Source organism: Halichondria panicea, chromosome 17 (assembly GCF_963675165.1).
Source record: "Halichondria panicea chromosome 17, odHalPani1.1, whole genome shotgun sequence".
NCBI lineage: Eukaryota > Metazoa > Porifera > Demospongiae > Suberitida > Halichondriidae > Halichondria > Halichondria panicea.
The window spans coordinates 1,800,644-1,820,501 of record NC_087393.1 but is presented as its reverse complement, the minus strand read 5'-3'; the positions used below and the strand labels follow the sequence as shown (position 1 = coordinate 1,820,501).

At 40.9% G+C, this 19,858-nt stretch overlaps 4 protein-coding genes across 8 annotated transcripts; 1 reads left to right on the top strand and 3 right to left on the bottom strand.

Annotated features, from left to right (window-relative positions):
* Nucleotides 1-1,133: 1,133 nt before the first annotated feature.
* On the bottom strand, nucleotides 1,134-6,527 carry LOC135350782 (cholesterol 24-hydroxylase-like). Of its 4 annotated transcripts, XM_064549617.1 has the most exons (15): nucleotides 6,264-6,527; nucleotides 6,054-6,143; nucleotides 5,853-5,940; nucleotides 5,519-5,592; nucleotides 5,271-5,357; nucleotides 4,232-4,370; nucleotides 4,029-4,175; nucleotides 3,762-3,912; nucleotides 3,646-3,708; nucleotides 3,501-3,573; nucleotides 3,289-3,373; nucleotides 3,063-3,176; nucleotides 2,924-3,012; nucleotides 2,802-2,871; nucleotides 1,134-1,384 (listed from the first exon to the last, which is right to left on the bottom strand). In XM_064549617.1, exons 1-15 carry the CDS (start codon nucleotides 6,410-6,412, stop codon nucleotides 1,244-1,246), a joined length of 1,560 nt encoding a protein of 519 aa, XP_064405687.1. In that variant the 5' UTR covers nucleotides 6,413-6,527; the 3' UTR covers nucleotides 1,134-1,243. The 4 variants fall into 4 exon arrangements, with proteins under 4 accessions (XP_064405687.1, XP_064405688.1, XP_064405689.1 ...); XM_064549618.1 differs by lacking the exon at nucleotides 2,802-2,871; XM_064549619.1 differs by lacking the exon at nucleotides 5,853-5,940 and having other exon boundaries at nucleotides 6,264-6,405.
* Nucleotides 6,528-8,963: 2,436 nt separating this feature from the next.
* Nucleotides 8,964-12,115, top strand: LOC135350813 (cholesterol 24-hydroxylase-like). The gene is made up of 11 exons (XM_064549656.1): nucleotides 8,964-9,050; nucleotides 9,119-9,256; nucleotides 9,319-9,465; nucleotides 9,580-9,730; nucleotides 9,785-9,847; nucleotides 9,913-9,985; nucleotides 10,140-10,224; nucleotides 10,325-10,438; nucleotides 10,583-10,671; nucleotides 10,738-10,807; nucleotides 11,800-12,115. Exons 2-11 carry the CDS (start codon nucleotides 9,212-9,214, stop codon nucleotides 11,956-11,958), a joined length of 996 nt encoding a protein of 331 aa, XP_064405726.1. The 5' UTR covers nucleotides 8,964-9,050; nucleotides 9,119-9,211; the 3' UTR covers nucleotides 11,959-12,115.
* A 40-nt stretch (nucleotides 12,116-12,155) lies between these two features.
* Nucleotides 12,156-13,623, bottom strand: LOC135350803 (actin, cytoplasmic). Its single transcript, XM_064549642.1, has 2 exons — nucleotides 13,287-13,623; nucleotides 12,156-13,164 (listed from the first exon to the last, which is right to left on the bottom strand). The coding sequence occupies exons 1-2, from the start codon at nucleotides 13,539-13,541 to the stop codon at nucleotides 12,289-12,291; spliced, it is 1,131 nt and encodes a 376-aa protein (XP_064405712.1). The 5' UTR covers nucleotides 13,542-13,623; the 3' UTR covers nucleotides 12,156-12,288.
* Nucleotides 13,624-13,986: 363 nt separating this feature from the next.
* LOC135350819 (aminoacyl tRNA synthase complex-interacting multifunctional protein 2-like) lies at nucleotides 13,987-19,851 on the bottom strand. 2 transcript variants are annotated; one of them, XM_064549665.1, is made up of 4 exons: nucleotides 19,737-19,851; nucleotides 18,642-18,779; nucleotides 17,875-18,109; nucleotides 13,987-14,520 (listed from the first exon to the last, which is right to left on the bottom strand). In XM_064549665.1, the coding sequence occupies exons 1-4, from the start codon at nucleotides 19,803-19,805 to the stop codon at nucleotides 14,105-14,107; spliced, it is 858 nt and encodes a 285-aa protein (XP_064405735.1). In that variant the 5' UTR covers nucleotides 19,806-19,851; the 3' UTR covers nucleotides 13,987-14,104. The 2 variants fall into 2 exon arrangements, with proteins under 2 accessions (XP_064405735.1, XP_064405734.1); XM_064549664.1 differs by having other exon boundaries at nucleotides 19,665-19,849.
* Nucleotides 19,852-19,858: the final 7 nt, after the last annotated feature.

Sequence of the window (19,858 nt, the reverse complement as noted above, 5' to 3'; positions counted from 1 at the left end):
GTGTAATGATGTTCTCATGGCAAAAAATGGCTGAAAGTGAATATTATGGATCAGTTCAAGATATCATATATGTGACAGGCTCTGGGAAAAAGGCCATATTGGAGCAGATATTGGTATTGAGCAATGGCCAGATTTATGGACTGCAGTGTATAATCTCATAATAAGCTTATAGTTATCTACAGTATTTCTACTACCTCTCTGATGCTCTGAATCCAACGCGTTCCACCGAAGCGCTTTGTCTAAGCAGCCACCATTACCTTACTTTTCCCAATTTAGCAATCTTTAAGTGGGCGTTTCTCAATACCGCTATTTCAGAACTTTGAGTTTCCAACGCGCATAACTCAGGCATGAAAAGAGGTATGTGCAAACTAAGCATATCAATGCATAGGCAATTCTTTGCTCTATCATCTGGTATTTAAATCTCAACAATTGTAGCCTGCTCCAATATGGCCTTTTCCCAGAGCCTGTCACATATATAATACATGATATTAATTATTTTTGTCTATTATGTCATGAGAATAGCCACATTTTCAAGAAGAATAATGGGTGAAAAAAATATATCAGCTATAGGGCCTAGGGTACGTGGATCTATTCATCTTAGAGATAGTAATTGCACAACATAATTATAATATATGACTTTCTCAGTATAATAGGCAGGAAAGTAAGAAATCCCCCTATACTCTATTGTGCATTGTGCAATGTGAACTAATTGTATCGTGTATTTAGTAGAGTATTCTAGAATGTTCTGGTAGATTGTTTGTACTATGCTAGTTGTTATTAGATAGATCTAGAACCTTCTAGGAACTGTTTTTGGTGTTTTGTATAAATACTCGTGTTGTTACAATGATGAGTCTTTATGTCTAAAAGTCAAATGACAACAAATCTACACGATACTACATCTATAGTAAATTTACCAGGATAAAACATCCCCATCCCCCCCCGCCCTAGAATCTTAACTAATAATTATATAAATCTACATACATGTAATGCTTCCGGCAGGACGAGGTATGAAAATGAGAATGGCTTCAGACATGAAGAATTTTCATAGTAAGGCGTCGTTACCACCTGGCCAATAATTATTATAGAACGAAAAAAAATCGGCTAGGGAACCGTAGATAAACTAAGCCTGCATATGGATATAAAAATTTCCTTACATCATTACTGACAATATGACACAGCATACTTGTACATGCATTAAACCTTTTCAACTTCTACTGATCATAAACAGCTTAAAAACTAGCAATTAGATAGCTAGAGTAACAGTGCAAGGCACATTGTCTTTGGGTTGTACAGTTATTCTTTGAGCAACAACCAGCTTGTAGTCTGGAGGAAGAGTGAAGCGGAAGGTCTGCACCAGTCTGGCCAGGATCAGCTTAGCCTCCATCTACATGGAAAAATTGTGGGTTGAATTTATACTGTAACTGGCCATTTATGTAGTTCTACAGTGGAACCCTTCTAACAGCAGAATGGGACAAATCATACAATGAACTCACTGACATGGTTATAAAAAAAATAGTTGCAAGGACCAACTAATCAACTGCCAGACTTTCAAGATTATAGATTCGAATGAACATTATAGGTAGACAAATAATAGATTGCACAATCACTGTGATAACTAGTGTTCAAGCTGGCGCTGTGCTAATGCCTCTCGCCATGTTTTTGCTTTCGCTCAAAAGTATTAGAGTGTTATATTAGTTTCTATAATGAATTTTATATTAAAGTTAGCTTATCTATATAAAGTCACTGAGAAGAAAAGATTTATTTCCATGCATCTATTGTTGTTATTTATTGTATTATGTGGCTTACCAGGACCTCAAGAAATAAAATTGATTCTTCCAGGATCTGTAGTTCAGTGTATATAATATCTAAGAAAAAAAGACCTGTGTACATGCATATTGTTATCTGGTAGTGTTTTTTGTGGCTTACCAGGCCCTCAAGACAAAGATAATTCTGCCAGGAGGATCTAGATCTGGATCTTGGATATTATTTTCTCACACATGGGGAATGAGCGCGCATGCGCATTACATCCACAGGAATAATTAAAGGGTGTGTCCAATTTCACAAATGTTAGCTACCTTAAGGTGACATATTTTCGCGTGTATTAATTTCTGCTATTTCTGCGAATGAGAATAAAATCGCAAAAATTAATACTCGCAAATAATTGGCCGCCCTCTTGTTTAATGTATCCAGATCAACATTTCGCAAATATTATACCGCAAAATGTACAAAACTGTAAAAACGCAAACAAATCTACCTGTAAAAATATGTCACCTTAAGGTAGCTGTTTTAACTGAGTATTGTAGCTAACAAAAAGCTAGCGCTTTAGTGCAAGGCTAACTCATATGTTGAATAGAAAGTTTATGCGGACAGATGATGCTATGAAAGATTCTGAAGAGACTGCAACAGCCTTCAATGTGAGTCAAACTAGCCATAACTCGAGAAAGAAGCTTTAGTTTGCTAATCCACGAATCAAAATCCAAGAGAACGTGGCTAGAAGCCTATAGAAGCTGTTAGCTTTCGTCGCATTGCAACCGTTGAGCAGTTACAGCTGGAACAGACACACACACACACAGTCAGCTTTACCGTATCCCTCGTGCGGCTACGCCTCGAGGCATAATTATTTTTTGTATAGACAGCTGTTTTTATGGAAAGCACTTCCAATAATAGTGTGTTTCACTTGAGAGGCCATGAGCCTATTGTACGTTGGCTCATGCTCATGCTCTTTTCTGTTCGATAAATCTGATTAAGTCACAGTGTCCAGGTTTTAACTGAGCGCACAAAATAAATATTAGCGTACTCACAAGAGCAAAGTGTTTTCCAATGCATGAGCGATGACCGAGTCCAAATGGAAAGAAAACAAACGAACTGGGCCTGAAAAAATTTACTATTAAAATTAAAATGTCCACGAAGATAACAAACTCACTGTTGATTCTCAGGGTTGAATCTGGATGGATCAAAGCTGTCAGGATCGTCAAAGTATTGGAGCAGCCTGGACGTCATTGCTGTTATCAGCTGAGAAATAAGAAGTAACAATTTAGTGTTTCAAGAAAACACTAACTTACAAATAGAGTACTCTTTTCCGGAATGAAGTGCTCCCCAAGTTGAATACCACCCTTCATAGTTTCTTTTATAGTCCCAAAGGCCGGGGGATACAATCGCAAGACCTCCATCAGAACCTAGTGTATATAAAGATGATATTTTGCTAGGATAGTCACAGATGTTGTTACGGAATCATAATGGAGGAATGAAGACACTTAGCAATTAGGTATACCATCCTACAGAATGTACCTGCTCAGTGTATTGCAGGCTTTCCAGATCTTCGTTAGTCACTTCAGTTCTTCCTTTAAGAACCTCCTCTATTTCAGCTTGGAGCCTGCATAACAAAGAAAGTCATCCAACTGATTGTCATCCAACTGATTGTCATCCAACTGATCGTAGGTCATAACAATCGGTTTTGAAAGCACAATAATTGGCTATATCTATTGCACACTATCACATACCTGCAAAGAACTTCAGGGTGCTGGTTGAGGAGGACTACTGCAAAAGACAGCAAGTTTCCAGTAGTCTCTTGCCCTGTGTATGTAAAGCATGCATGCATGCAGCAATTGAGCAGAACATTTAATTTAAATGTATATAGTCTGTTACCTGCCACATAGAAGGTGACAAAATCGTCCACCAAATCTTCGATGTCCACAGATTCCTTGGTAGCTACAATTATATGCAATGATCTGTGAGGATCAACATTAACTTAGAGTACTCACATGCGACTTGCAGGATTGAGGAGAGTATGTCTCTGGGAATCTGCTCTCCAGCTTCCACTGCCCTGATTCTCTTCATGATGCAGTCTCGTCCAATCATCCTCAGAGCTCTAATAGTTTCTTGATAGCTCTTCACCTCAAACGGATGAAGGTACTGCAACAACCAAAAATCATGACTAATACTCTACTTTTTGTCAACAGTTCCATTCGTATTATTATTCTGTGCCTATATTATAGTATACATGTACTGCACTGTAGCTTGAAGATTACCTTGAAAAACGGACCACCATTGAATGCTCTCTGTGCTCCTTTAAATGTGTGGGAAATAAGAAACGTAAGCTTCCCATTTCCTTTAGTCAATTTCAGTCCAAGTGTTTTGTCATCCCATTGCTCAGAAAAGTCGGATCCAAATGCCACCTGCACATTTGAAAAATTATTGTTGTAGCATAAAAGCATGACCCGTATAGATCTACCTTACTGATGACATTCAGTGTGACTTCTGACAAGTGTTGTTTCATGGGAATTGTTGTCTTCCCATCAGCCAGAGGTCGTATGCCCTCCAGCAATTTGTCAGTGCACTCATTGAAAGAAGGGAGAAGGCTCTTCAAGTAGCTATAGTGAGGACAACGAATTGATATACATACATGTATAGCTGCTTAATCTCAACACACAGATTAAGGTTATTAATTGCTCATGAATAACAAGTTGGATCGTCGCCCGATTTCTGTGAAACTTTATTTCACGATGTGCTCTTAAAGCCATGCAGCGGACCAAATCGAATCTCTTTTCATAAATTGCAGGTAATAATTATTTCAATCTGCAATGTGAAGTTTCACTACAGAGAAAGTTCATTGCTCGAAATAATTATTCTTGAAACAGTTTCATTATTGAGTTGAGGGTCTAGTGTATGAGCTCTCCAGTTGGTTTATAGTTATTCTTGACTTTTTTCTCTCTTCTAGTTTTTCTATTAGATGTGCGCTTGTATATAATGCGAATACAACACATGTAATAATGCACATGCTCAGATGCACCCACTAATTATACCTCGGTGCGCATGCGCAAGCAAGGTATACGGTAGTGTATTTGTGTGTGTGTGTGTGTGTGTGTGTGTGTGTGTGTGTGTGTGTGTGTGTGTGTGTGTGTGTGTGTGTGTGTGTGTGTAGACTGTTACAGCTGCTCAAGAATCAATAAAGTGCAAGTAAGAGTTTCTATAGGCTTCTAGTCATGTTTTCTTGGATTCGTATTCGTGGATTTGCAAAATAAAGCTTCGTTCTCGAGTTATGCCCAGTTTTGCTTACTTGGAATGCCATTGCAGCCTTTTCAGAAGATCACGTAGCCAAACTTGTTCACCGAGTGTTGCTACTCTACTTAGTAGTTAGCTCTGCACTAGAATGCTATATAGCGTTATGTTAGTAGCTTTGGCACCTCTACCGAGGCATCAGCACCCGCGGTGCTTTCATTAAAAAATGTAAAATGTTCAGGGCAACGAATTTGAGATCCTAAGTGACTCACCTCTTATTGAAGGAGTGCTCATAGATCTTTCTTCTAGGCTTCCAAGTATCGTGATCAGGGATAGAGACAAGTCCATTTCCAAAAAACCTAAAATGAAGACAGCCAGTTACTAATTAACGCAATATGAATGTCACAATAAACCATGATGTTTAACAGTGATTTACCAGTTTGCATGTAGTACGTAAAAGCTTCTGTATGATGGTGTTGTTATTATTTTAACGTCTTGTGTGGCTATATTTTAAGCTAACCTCTCTCCATACAGCCAACTTCCTTGGTCTGAAAACATTGTAGGCTTACCATTCTTTACCTGCATTATCACCTCCTGCAGTAACAAACTAGAGTGACTGTGTATAGCGGGAAATTTTCGTGGGGTGCAAAATTGCGCGTTTTTTGAGGGCAGATAGTTAACGCGAAAATTAAAACTAGGATAAACTCCCATGCACCGACATGCAAAGCTATTGGTGGGTGTGGTTTCCTGGCATTGAAATGCAAATATTAGAACGCACAAAAATGTCTGCTCAGGGCTCGGGGCTCTGGGCTCTGGAGCCAAAATTTCCCGCTATGCAACACACCTCAACACACCTTGATACTTTCTGGATCTGAGATTATAACAAAGGTTATTTGTAGTATGAAAACGACAAAAACACTAGGGTTGTCCAATTCAGAATACCTGTATACAAATATACGATTTTTTCAACTGCATTTATACACATTATGCATTTCAATAAACACTGTAGTCTTCAGTACACGATATCATACATGAATATTCAATTACTACTGTACCATTGATGGTAGAGCTCTAAGCATGGGTCTTCATCATTCTTCGATAACTTCCTTCTCTCAAGAAAGTATGTGAGATGCCCAAGAAACAACCTGTATTAAATGACAAACTGTGTTTGTACGTACCTAGAGGCTAGACGTAGACATAGATATCTACCATTTTACCACAACAATACGGCTCAATGGCACCAAGATTCCAGTATATCTACTCACCCTTTGAGTGTGTTGGGAAGTTTGGGAGATGGGAGATGAGAGAACTTGGATCGTTTGTATTTGATGACTCCAGCAAAGAAGAGAATGGCTCCAACCACCAGAGCTAGTAGACCCACAACCACATAAGCCAGGATTATTAGAGCACCCATAGCCAGCAGAGATTCTTGGTTAGATTCAATGTCAGATAAAAAGCCTCAGAGCTAGCTAGCTAGCTAGCTAGCTAGGTTGAGCAAAAATATCTGTGTGAGCATAATACCATGATACCAGAGATATCTCTGATGATAACCGTAGACTGTAGATATCTACTATTCGCAATCTGAAGAACCTCAGATCAGATTGCGAAGTGCGTCATTCCAAACGTCACACAAGTCACGTACATGACTAGCCTCGATTCCAGGCCGCGAAGAGAAAGGCCTTCTCTTCGCGGCCTAGAATCGAGGCTAGTACATGACCTGAAGCTTACCAGTGACTAGGCCGGTGGTGAATTTTTTCTGTGAATTCTCTACCATGGGTGCTCTACTGGTGCTGGCTTACTTGATTGGAGGTGTGCTAGGTCTTGTGGCTGGATCATTCCTCTGCTTTATGGGGTACATCTACTACATTCGACACAGCTACTCCCACCTCCCCTCTCCCAATCTGCACAAGTCACTCAAGGGGTGAGCTCACACGGTATAGCACTCTTGTGTCCTGTCAGTAGATGGTCCCTGGGACTATTTACAGCAAAAAATTACCGATAAACTGTAACTGAGTTCAGAGGGATAGTCAATGAATTACATTGGCTAGGCCACACCAATTAATCTTTTATGCTTCACGGATTTTCCGATGGTTTCACGATGCAGGTACATTTATGGACACTTGTACAACTTGATTGAATTGAGAAAATCAAGTATCGAGACACCAGTTGTGGAGCTGTTCACAAAATGGTACTGATTGTCTTGTATTATTAACTTCAGCATAATTCATCACTCTGCAGGTGCTTGGAGCTGGACAGCCCAGGTGCTTTTGTTGTTTTCTTCCTACACGTTCCGTTTGTTGTTCCCTCTCACCCGGAAACTATCAAGGTATTGTCGTATTACTAGAGTATTTTGCTGGTGAAAAGCCTTTGCAAATGAGCCAATTCAGCAGAACATCTGACCCTTTGTGATCTAACTATTGCGCTCTGGCAAGGATCATGACTGTGTATTTACTATTTAGGGTTGTGCATGAATTGATCAACCCTCGCAAAGTTCGCATATGTTTGATGCTTGCAAAACATTCTAGTAATACGATATATGGCAGTGTTCCCCTCCCACATGCAAGAACAAGGCACCCGGCCCTAGCTGTTTGATTAAAATTTTTTTTAGCTTACCGTAGTTGCTGTAATTACAGCGCCACCGTAATTTAAACCAACTCAGACTAGACGCAATTTTTTTTATAGATACTGTGCTGTGATTAAATTTTTATGGCGCTTATGCTAAAGCAAGTCACTGTTACTGCATGCATAACTGTGCTATACTGTAGACTTTCGCTAATCCGGCTCTCTAAACTACGGTTACCTCGGACATTTCGTTTGGCACGGATTGCTATAGCTTGATCTTTACTGCACAAAACTCGTCCTGAAATGCGGCCATTTGCTATTCCATATGATCAGTTCTGGCTGCCCCAAACTAGGTTTTTACGTTTATTACGACCGGATATGATGTTTTGGGTGTGGTTTGGCAGATGAAAATTGAAGGCAAAATGATTCATAATCCTCGAGACAGATCAGCAAAATTAATCATTAGATTCGAGATAGGACCGCTATTTAGCCGCACCGCGGCTATTTTCTAAATTTCAGAAATGCAGCCACCTCGCTATTGCACAAACTGCACTGCCCCAAGGATGACCGGGTTAATAAGAGTCGACTGCATAACTGTCTAGATGCAGCTGTAACATAGAGAGACCAAAAATCAAACAGTAGATCCTGTGTACTAAGAGATTGCACTAGACACTACACTAGTTGTAGCGCATAAGCGCCAGCTCAGATTGAACGCAATTCTTGGGGTTCTAATTAAAAGTGCCCTACTCCAAAGTGTAATTATTTTTTCTACTGCTGTATACTATATACATAAATTTTGAAATCTGTACAAGTCTTGCCCTGTTACAGTGTTGATAAGGAATTTGGCTGCGCTGTAACAGATTATTTTCTCTATTTTAGTCATGTTATATTACATGTATTATTATTGTGCCACTGCATAAGAAGCCGAGTGCCAAAGTTGTTCGCCTAATCGTTATAAAAGCCTCAATCCATACATGTAGTCTGGCCACTCTGGGGAAAACATAACACGCGTACATAGAGCCTCAGGCAGTACCCCACGGCTTTTATAGTGAGCATAACTGCACGGCATGTTAGTTTTGGACGGCATCTGTGACACACGATATCTGTTAGCCACACTTAATTTTCCGTGCATGATGCCACGTTTGTATAAAGGTTTTTCGTGCTTCAATATAATAAGTTTCCTCATGCTAAGGTGCTCGGCAATAATAGATCTACGTTCTGATTGATTATATTGCCCACATCTTATAGTAAAGGTTCTGATTTTACTGTTTATACAGACTGTGACAATGCAAGTAAAGAATGGGAAAGTGAAACAACTCAAGACAAGAGTGGGATGGCTCTTTGGGCAAAGGTATAGCTATTATCATATCCACTATCTTTCTCTAAAAGTAATTTCACCTCAGATTTATGGGCAACGGGTTAGTCACCATACGTGACTATGATACTTGGAAACCAAGACGAAAGATCTACGATCAGCCGTTCAATAAGAGGTGTGTATAATCATGTTCAACTTCCAGTGTTTAAGTTGTTGGATTACATCATTGTGTCCTCACAATAGCTACCTGAAGAGCTTCTCCCTTCTTTCAATGAGTGCACTGACAAATTGTTGGAGGCCATACGACCTCTGGCTGATGGGAAAACAACAGTTCCCATGAAACAACACTTGGCAGAAGTCACACTGAATGTCATTAGTAAGGTATATATCGGGTTGTGTGTTTACATGCACATACATTTTGTCGCTCTAATTCCACTTCACAGGTGGCTTTTGGATCGGATTTCTCTGGAAAATGGGATGATGCAACTCTCGGCCTGAAATGGGTCAAAGGAAATGGGAAACTAACTTTTCTTGTTAGTCATGCATTTAAAGGTCTGCAAAAGAGCTTTGCTGGTGGCTTTGCCTATGCGGTTAGTTATTTGATATCCTCCAGTTTTGAACGTTGCATATAATTTTATGGTGCAAATATTTTTCGTGTAAATATGCAGACTGATGTTATAAAGTTACTAGCTTCATTTGTATAGTATCTTCATCCGTTTGAAGTGAGAGGCTACAAGGAGACTATTAGAGCTCTGAGGAATGTTGGACGAGACTGCATCATGAAGAGAATTAGAGCAGTGGAAGCTGGAGAGCAGATCCCCAGAGACATACTATCCTCAATCCTGCAAGTCGCCTGTGAGTACTCCAAGTTAATGTATCCTCACTGATGATTTTGTCATATAATTATAGCTACCAAGGAGTCTGTGGACATTGAAGATTTGGTGGACGATTTCGTCACCTTCTATGTGGCAGGTAACTGTAAATATAACGACTCAAATTGAATTACTTAATTAACTACGGACCTCTTTTCTCTATAGGACAAGAGACCTCTGGTACTTTGCTATCGTTTGCCACTGCTCTGATTCATCAACATCCTGATGTTTTGTGTCGGTAAGCATATATTTTAGTGGATATGATCTAACGTCACTGTAAAGTTGTGTTTGTATGCACATAATATGCATTCATATGTGACAGGGCCTAGGAAAACAATCCTTATGGAGCAAACTAATAATGTTCCGTACGCTACAAAATTATTGTTATGCAGACTCCAAGCTGAAGTAGAGGAGGTCCTTGAAGGACGAACTGAAGTGACTAACGAAGATCTGGAGAAGCTACAATATACTGAGCAGGTAAATTATAACTATAATATTCACTAGAAATTGTCAGTATAATTAGTTTTACTCATACGTACCTCGATCTTTCCACTCACATGTAACTATAATTATGTAGGTTCTGTTAGAGGTTCTGCGGCTGTACCCTCCTGCTTTCGGGGTAACCAAAGAAGCCATGGAGGGTGGTATTCAGCTCGGGGAGTACTTCATCCCGGGAGGAACATCGTTATTTGTGAGTTTGTAGTTAATTTATAGTTGAGGTATCTATCATACATATACTGTACAACGGGAAAATTTGGCAAATAAGCCGTTTTGAACAAATTTCTGGTTTTATAATTATGGCTGGCAAGCATTTATCGTAAAAATTTGTATCCAGCTGCAAATATCAATGATGTCCAGGCTACCCCAGTACTTTGACGATCCTGATAGTTTTAATCCCGCCAGATTCAACCCAGAGAACAAACAGTGAGAAATGATTGTCCTGGCCCACACTGTAAAGTATTTTGATATTGTGTTTTTGTTTTCTTGCAGACCCAGTTCGTTTGTCTACTTTCCGTTCAGTCTCGGCCATCGCTCTTGTATTGGGAAACAATTTGCTCTGGTAAGTACTGTTACAGCATTAAACTATATCCTACGGTCTTTTTCTTGCTATTTTTGTTATAGCGCGAAGTCCAAAGGGTATTATTTTGCTCTAATTAAAGCCAAAAAAAACATTTTTCTGACGCTTATATTATAACGCAGCCTGGAATCGAGGCTATGCGTGTACTCTTGGTACAATTGCTATCTGTGCCACTGGAAAATCCCAGTAATTTGTTGGGCTAGATTTTGGGCGCTGCTTAGAAAAAAGACCAGTATATACCTTCTTCCGATTTATTTCTTGTTTCGAGTCTTGAAGGTCAAATAATTAATAGTATGGCTAAGAGTGCAATATGGGATTAATAGCACGAGTAACAAGCAATGGCAAGGACTAATTGCACGTGGCGTAGCCGAGTGCTATTAACCTTGTCAGTGCTTGTTATGTAATCCCTTATTGCACGAGTAGCCATACCATTGATTGTTAGTGATGCAGTTTTAAGTTAGCTGCAGTTTCAGTAAAAAAATTAGCCGCGGCCGTTAATAAATCCCAGTAATTTGTTGGGCTAAATTTTGGGAGCTGCTTAGAAAAAAGACCGGTATATACCTTCTCCCGATTAATTTTTTGTTTTGAGTCTTGAAGGTCAATAGTATGGCTAAGAGTGCAATATGGGATTAATAGCACAAGTAACAAGCAATGGCAAGGATACTAATTGCACGTGGCGTAGCCGAGTGCTATTAACCTTGTCAGTGCTTGTCAGTGCTTGTTATGAGTGCTATTAATCCCTTATTGCACGAGTAGCCATACCATTGATAGTTAGTGATGCAGTTTTAAGTTAGCTGCAGTTTCAGTAAAAAAATTAGCCGCGGCCGTTATTCGAACGTGCGGTCGTCAAGGCAGTAATTGTTTGACGACGTGCAATTACTGATACGCGATTAATCACTGTACAAATCACAGTGAATAATAGGACAACATGCGATTATGATAGTAACTGTATATAATAATAATCGTCCATGTAGATGGAGACTAAGCTGATCCTGGCCAGATTGGTGCAGACCTTCCGCTTTACTCTTCCTCCGGACTACAAGCTGGTCGCTGTGCAGAGAACAACACTGCAACCTAAAGATGATGTACCTTGCACTGTCACTCCCACAATCCCACTTGGATTTAATAAATAAAGATGGAAACGATAATTATTTATAGCTGCTTGCAACATTATTTTTACAAACCCTTTGTATATATCCTAGTCAGATTCATATATATATGGCTCGTGTCGTTTATAATTGTGTTTTTCATAAATTACTTGCACAGTTCACATGATTACTGTACGAACAAGTACTATAAGCTTCCCATTTCTTGCATGCAATTATATTGATTTGCATGCGCTCAGAGCAGTGAGCATTAATTTGTTATTGTCATTAAAAAGAGACTATACAAGAGCAAACATATACAACATAATTGTGAGCAGTTCTAAAAGAATCTAGAGTTAAGTTTTGTTTGTGCAATATTTAGAAGCACTTGCGATGAACAATGGATGGGCCAGACTCATCGTATTCTTGCTTTGAGATCCACATCTGTTGGAAGGTGGAGAGAGAGGCAAGGATGGAACCTCCGATCCATACAGAGTATTTCCTCTCTGGTGGGGCGATGATCTTGATCTTCATTGTGGGTGGTGCCAAGGCAGTGATCTCCTTCTGCATACGGTCAGCAACTCCGGGGTACATGGTGGAACCTCCAGAGAGGACGGTGTTAGCGTACAGGTCCTTACGGATGTCAACATCGCACTTCATGATTGAGTTGTAGCAAGTCTCGTGGATACCGGCAGACTCCATTCCGAGGAAGCTGGGTTGGAAGAGAGCCTCAGGGCATCGGAATCGCTCGTTTCCAATGGTGATAACTTGTCCGTCAGGGAGCTCGTAGCTCTTCTCGACCGATGAGCTGGAGGCAGCAGTTCCCATCTCCTGTTCAAAGTCAAGGGCAACGTAGCAGAGCTTCTCCTTGATGTCACGGACGATCTCACGTTCGGCAGTGGTGGTGAAAGAGTAGCCACGCTCGGTCAGGATCTTCATGAGGTAGTCGGTCAGATCACGTCCAGCCAAGTCCAAACGAAGGATGGCATGGGGAAGAGCGTATCCCTCGTAGATGGGCACAGTGTGGGAGACACCATCACCAGAGTCGAACACGATACCAGTGGTACGTCCAGAGGCGTACAGAGAGAGCACAGCCTGGATGGCAACGTACATTGCTGGGGTGTTGAAGGTCTCGAACATGATTTGGGTCATCTTCTCACGGTTGGCTTTGGGGTTGAGGGGGGCCTCTGTGAGCAGGACGGGGTGCTCCTCGGGGGCAACACGCAGCTCATTGTAGAAGGTATGATGCCAGATCTGCAGGGAAAAGAACACCCAATCAATGCTGCAAATAACTACAATCAAATACTTGTTTACAAGCTAATAAGCTAAGACTGCTTTAGCTGCAGCTAGCAGACTAAATAAAAATAATTTCTCACCTTCTCCATGTCATCCCAGTTGGTGACGATTCCGTGCTCGATAGGGTACTTGAGAGTGAGGATTCCTCTCTTGCTCTGAGCCTCATCTCCTACGTATGAGTCCTTCTGTCCCATACCAACCATCACTCCCTGATGACGGGGTCTTCCAACGATGGAGGGGAAGACAGCTCTGGGAGCATCATCTCCAGCGAATCCGGCTTTGCACATACCAGATCCATTGTCTACAACCAACGCAGCAACATCGTCGTCACACATTTTGGCTAGTTTGGTGAATGAAAGATGATGAAAGAGACAGTCACTGTTCGGTTATCCAGAGAGCGAGTGAATTAAATTTTCGTGGTTTGGCTGCTTTTTTATACTCCATTGGATCCACCCCCTTTTCTGAGTCATTCTGCAATCTGATTGGCTCTAAGCTGGGATACTGCAGCCTCATACCATTACCTTATTTGGGCATATACCCTGTTCAAAGGTTGTGGTTGCCTTGAAACCTCAATGGAATGCAATTGTAAGTCTCCTACAGACCATTGCTGAGCTCACGGCTCCAAAAATGACCTTATATGGTCAAAATAGGGCTACTGTGATACAGATCTTATTATGATGCTTTGGTGTGTACAAATTACTGCAATTATGCAGTACCAACCACACACTACAACTTCCTTTGTTTAGGTAGCCCACATGAACACACACAGTAGGGGAAATAGAAAGTCAAGCATGAATCCAATATAGTATCCAAAAAAGCAAATACATTCCCACACAAACAAATAATTCAGTGAAGTTTGATTATAGATTGATTCTAACTATACACAGTCACTGAATGTTTATTCCAATTTGAAGCTGGTGAAGGGAATGATTTTCAAACAGGGAAATGAATTCTCTACTCTTTTCAACCATTTCTTGACATTTGAAGTCGGTTTCACACCATCGAGACTGGCTAACACACTGTACGAGATGATATCTGCAATGGAAACGCGATCACCTCCAAGAAAGCTCGATGAACCAACATGGGAGTTCAATTTTCGAATCACCGATGCCTTCTCTTTCGAGCTGCCTCGAAACAGTGTTCCAATTATTGCTTCGAGCCAGTTGTCCATTTGAGATGCTGCCATAGGGCCTTGGTCCTCGTACAGTGCAGGACAGTACTGACGACAAATGTAGCGAGCGATATTTGCAAGACCTTCCACTGGTGTCTGGTTGTGAGGGGAGACTACCATTGTAGCAGAGGGGCAGACAGACTCTGTTGTGTGTGTGTGTGTGTGTGGGGAGGGGGGGGGGTTAAGTGATGAATGTATTTTTGCACAGTAAATTGTGTGTATCTAGGAGAGACAGAGAGTGAATTAACTACAGTATAGTAATAATTATTATAAGCAAACAGCCAAGACAATGTACATGTGTGTGAATAAAGCACATTTCCAGGGCGTGGGGTGTGAATGAATAATGGACACAGAAGATGTGTGGGGGGAGTAGGGTGTATGGGAACGTGGGTGTGGTCCATCCCATGACAACAGGTTGTTTGTTATTCACTGGATACTCCTTCAGGCACACCCATACAATGATAATCATAGAGAAAAGGAGCCAAGTTAGATGCACAAATGAATCTACCAACAGCAATGAATTTGCTATGAATATCACAAGCACACGCCTAAAAGTTTCAACACCCACAGTGACGCCTCTAACTACACACAGAGATTCAGCCATTCATACATGTATTTAGTACTGCAAATAACGGTACAGTGTAGCTGGCTACATGTACATGATTGCCCTAAATCATTCTACCTGGTAAACAAGAGCCCACCAAGCCACCAATTTCCTTTATTGGTTTATGTAGACGAGGGCTGAATTGAGTGGGGGCAGCAAATACCAGTTTATGACTACGTGGACACGCATAATGAGCTAGGCTAAAACTACTGGACACAGGATGTACACATAACTAACATGCTCGAGACATGAGACTGAAAGGAATACGGCTTCTATGAGAAAAAAAGTGTCTAGAAGTATGCAAAGTGTACATGCATGTAGCTCTAAATGTACAATGTCATTGTGTGGGTTGCCCACTCAGGAAACCAGTCACAATTACATCAGCAAATCACCTCACAATTCACATCCTCAATCATTGTACTTAGTCAGCAAATACCAGTTTATAGGGGGATGAGGCACCAATGATATTTGCAACCATAATAGGTATAAAAAGAGAGGCTATCACTGAGTCACTAATCTGTTATCACAGGTACAAATGCCTGGGCCTGTAAAGGATAGTGATACAATACAGCCACTCTAGTGCTTTGTCAGTTATTGTTCAATCAATACAATTACAGCTCAATAGAAGCTCCACCATCAAAAGCCAAGTCATGTCACTACTATACATGGTGATAACAGAAAAGAGGTATTCTATGGTATTTAGCCAGTATCCATGGAATCTTGGCTCAGTTCTAAGGACTGTACATGGAGGAGGCACTTGTGTGGTTACAGTAAGCTGAGCAGTATTAGGTTAGGGTACAGTAATTTACATGTAGCACATAATAGGAAACAATCATTTTGAATGATCTCAACTATTTCACAACACATAATTCCTTTGCCAAAACAGAGACATTACAATGTTTTTCCATAATAGGGAAAGGGAAGTTAATGGTAGCTCAGCTATTGAACACATCTTCTACACCCGAGAACACAAAAGAGTTTACATTGCCATGGTGAAAACGTTAGGAAAGGTATTGATGGTCAGGAGGGAAATATTTACTGTAACAGGATATAAACTTGAAACATAATATCATTTGAACGTGGCAACACTTGCTCTTAGTGGCTATCTTAATTATAGTGCTAATTCATCACCTGCTATAAGGGCCACCAAAGTACAATAAAGGAGTGTTGTAACATAATAATGCTATTTAACTTCGTACATGTACATGTAGTTGTTGAGACTTAATATCACAGAACAACGTGCGTGCACTGAAAAGGATGGCCGGCCATGTACAATTTGTTTCTACACAGGATTTCCACTATAAACTACCTTAATGCGACAAAAAGTAATTACGATTTTCTCATTATTCACAAACCTATTTATTATCTTACATGTTCTAATTGTCGGACAGCAAAAAAAGCCATTATTTTCTAGAACGAATCTTTATAGCGCACGTGAGATGTCTGGAATAATTAGAAGAATGCACTAGCTATCTAAAACTATCTAATCCTAATTGCAGAACTCATGCTAGCTCATGCTAGCTATACAGCTATGTTGCAACGAAAATTGCCTCCCAAAATGTCCAGGATAAAAAGAAGTGTTTAGAAGATAGCTATGGTATCAGAATACCTTATGATATTGATCAAGACCCTTCACAGTTGGCTAGTTAACCATACTAATCACTGTACACACATAGGAGATAATGAAGCAGTGTACATGTGGCGTTACAGAATAAGAACATGTACAGATAATTATACGTAGATTGATAAACAAAAATTAATACTCAAAATTAGCTTTTTAGCAGGTCAATATACCGGAACTCAAGCGACACAGTATGTACTGCTGGAGTGGTTAAGGTGGGAGATACATGTGAAACACTACACTGATCGGCCAAATACAGCTTATGATACACAATGAGTGGAGAAGGAGCTCTGGTTTGAGACCTGTGATGTTTGATCGTTCTTGTGACGGGTTAAACCCAGTGATTGACTATTTGTTTCAACACTACATACATCAATAAGGAACCTGATTAAAGCTTCGATTTGCTAGATTACACTATACAATGTCAAAAAATACCATCATAAAACCATAATATTATACAATTACAGTCTCTACACAAAATATGAGCCATCTCTAAAAATAGCATAATACCATTATTATAAGTATGCGCTTCTGATCACATGCAATACAATCTAATAAGGAACTACTCTTTTTAATTGGATATTGTCTTTGAAACGCTCTAATTCGCATATCTACAAACACTGCAACATTCAGCATACTTTAGATGATCTAAGTATTATAAGGCAGCACTATTCTTATTGTGGGGGTACACAATGAATGCCTGGGGGCTCTAAAGAACCAGCCACCCACACAATGTATACACGGGGGGGGGGGGGGGGGGGTACACAATGAATGCCTGGGGGCTCTAAGGAACCAGCCACCCACACAATGTATACACCGCGTACTGTACAAACACATACCGTAGCTATCATAATGTAACACATACATTTGTACCGACAGGTGGAGCTAGCACTAATTTACGTCTCCTATCTACTAGGTACATGTACCTACTGAGAACTGGCAGGGTTTCCTATAGGATTTTTAGCTGGGAGGGGGAAACGTTTAATTCAGGGGGGTCTGGGGGTTGTTCCCCGGAAAAAATGTTATTATCTGTGGGCAATTTGTGTTTTTTGTGTTTCAAATCATGACACTTCTTTTAATTCTATTGTAGACGGAGAGAAATCATACAATTTGTTATAACATCATTAATTTTCAGATTTCTAAGGGGAAATCCCAGGGCGCCCCCCCCCTCTCTTATAAAACCCTGACTGGTAATAGTAAGCAACCCCCACAGACGTCTCCATCACCTATACAATAATTATACATCTTACATGTACAGGTCAATGTGCCCACCTGACTTCCATATGAGAGTCAGTTTGAATTTAGACTTGTTGGAGGAGGGTAGCCCGTCAAAGAACCTCTTGAGGTCCTCAGTCACGGTGCTAGTAGCAGAGGAGTGCACATGTATGCTGCAGGAACAGGGGAGAGAAGTGGTGGAGAGGTACCAGTAGAGCGCTGCCAGGAGATAAGGAGGGGAGGAAGTGGGGCAGCTCACCACCACGTCCTGGTACGACACATCACTGTTCACCTGGGGGATAGGTACAGTCAGAGGCAAATTACACTCTCTTGTACAGCAAAAGCTCCAGCTAACGAATGGCTTACAAATACCGTATAGCGGGTAATTTTAGGGGGATAAAATATTCGTGGTTCAACAATATTGAGACATTTCGTGGGTAATATTTTCGTGGTTGGAGCTTGCACTGCAGGTAAAGATAGGCAAGGTCGCTTCATTCGTGGGTAAAATATTCGTGGTCAAACCTTCAACCACGAATATTTTACCCCACGAAAATTACCCTCTATACGATAGTCAAGCCCCTGCACTGGGAAAACCCCTTGCTGTGGTCTTACAACCTTTTGTAAGTGCATACATGTACAAGCTTAGGAAAACCTCTACTTTGTAAAATGTCATGTTATAAGCTTCTGTGTATAACAATCTGGTGCAGTATTTAGCTGCCAACAAAACACCTGACTCAACTACAGCTGCAAGCGGGTGAGATGTACAAATGACTTTAATAAGTGTATACATTTGCATACAAATGTATACACTGTCGTAAACTCACTTGTTGCAGAATTCCAACCTGGTCCGGCCCTATCCCAAACTGCTGTGCCAGTGACTTAACCCTATCCTGAAGGTTGGTGATCTGGCCCAATACCCACTCCTGTCTCTGCTCCAGGTAGCTCAGTGCAGAGCCAGTACCCTGAAAGGGAGGAGAGAGAGGTTAGGTGTTCACTCATAGTGGAGTGGGAAAGTCATGATCACACTTTGTAAGTGTATAGTTACCAGGGTGTCATACAGGATTTTGAAGCAGAGGGGGGAAATGAGAAAAATGTTGCTAAAAAAAGGTCAACTGTTATTTCAATACCCAGCTATGGACACTAAGTCATGCAACTACTACTTGAAAGGGGGGGGATATCCCCCCTTTCCCCCTGTATGACACCCTGGTTACATTACGTACATGCAAAAGCCTGCCATGGTGTGCACTCCCAGGGAATGCTTTAGTCGTAGGTGTGTGTGCTTAGAATCTATGTGCGCTAACTCTTATCGTTCGTGCAAGCACATGTATTTAGAATCAAGCAACTGATGCGTTGAGGATAATTATACATAATGTAGTTAACGATGAAGAACACTAACCGCGGCCTTACCTCGAAAAGTATATTATACTGACATGGGTGTGGCTTCTGGTCACATGCCTATCGCACATGCGCAGCCACTAGCATACACATACTAAACTCTACAGTTGCTGTCAGTGAGTCCCAGACAAAAATTTTAAGCCTCTTATCCCTCGGATCGAACATTTGACAATGTTGATTACCGTTTGGGGGGCTGAATGAGGGCCCCCAACACTTGTGTGCTTAATGTCACTCGCAGGGGCCCCTCTCTTAGTACTCTCCCGAAACCTAACTGCAATCACATGACCCCCAACCTCTAGCATGACAGAGATGAATGAGCACGTGACATCTGCTTAGACCAGTACTGCCAAAAGATAGTAATATCCTCGCGTGTATTACCTAGATCACAATTATCTATTGCAATCTGTACGACTAATAGTTAAATTATATGTACACACCTCCCCCCAACACACCTCAGACGAGACAGCTGCATTGGGCAGCAGGTGAAGGGGTTTTAGTAGGTACATACAGTCTGGGAGCTTCACCTTCTTTATATCAAATAATGGCCTGAGCCGGTACATGGAAGGAGGGTTGAGTACATCGGGAGTCGCCATTTTGAGAACAAAACGATTTGTCTTCTAAATAATGCTAACCTACACGTGGGTCC

Excerpts from the sequence above, each read along its gene's own strand:
- LOC135350819 (XM_064549664.1), bottom strand. The coding sequence starts at position 19,805 with ATGGCGACTCCCGATGTACTCAACCCTCCTTCCATGTACCGGCTCAGG. Across the intron at positions 18,110-18,641 it reads AGGTTGGAATTCTGCAACAA|GTGAACAGTGATGTGTCGTA; the intron begins GTGAGTTTACGA and ends CCTATCCCCCAG. Across the intron at positions 14,521-17,874 it reads GACTCTCATATGGAAGTCAG|AGTCTGTCTGCCCCTCTGCT; the intron begins GTGGGCACATTG and ends CACACACAACAG.
- LOC135350782 (XM_064549617.1), bottom strand. The coding sequence starts at position 6,412 with ATGGGTGCTCTAATAATCCTGGCTTATGTGGTTGTGGGTCTACTAGCT. Across the intron at positions 6,144-6,263 it reads CTTCCCAACACACTCAAAGG|GTTGTTTCTTGGGCATCTCA; the intron begins GTGAGTAGATAT and ends CATTTAATACAG. Across the intron at positions 4,371-5,270 it reads GAGCACTCCTTCAATAAGAG|CTACTTGAAGAGCCTTCTCC; the intron begins GTGAGTCACTTA and ends TCCTCACTATAG.
- LOC135350813 (XM_064549656.1), top strand. The coding sequence starts at position 9,212 with ATGAAACAACACTTGGCAGAAGTCACACTGAATGTCATTAGTAAG. Across the intron at positions 9,848-9,912 it reads CGTCACCTTCTATGTGGCAG|GACAAGAGACCTCTGGTACT; the intron begins GTAACTGTAAAT and ends TTTTCTCTATAG. Across the intron at positions 10,808-11,799 it reads TTGGGAAACAATTTGCTCTG|ATGGAGACTAAGCTGATCCT; the intron begins GTAAGTACTGTT and ends TCGTCCATGTAG.
- LOC135350803 (XM_064549642.1), bottom strand. The coding sequence starts at position 13,541 with ATGTGTGACGACGATGTTGCTGCGTTGGTTGTAGACAATGGATCTGGT. Across the intron at positions 13,165-13,286 it reads ACTGGGATGACATGGAGAAG|ATCTGGCATCATACCTTCTA; the intron begins GTGAGAAATTAT and ends TTTTCCCTGCAG.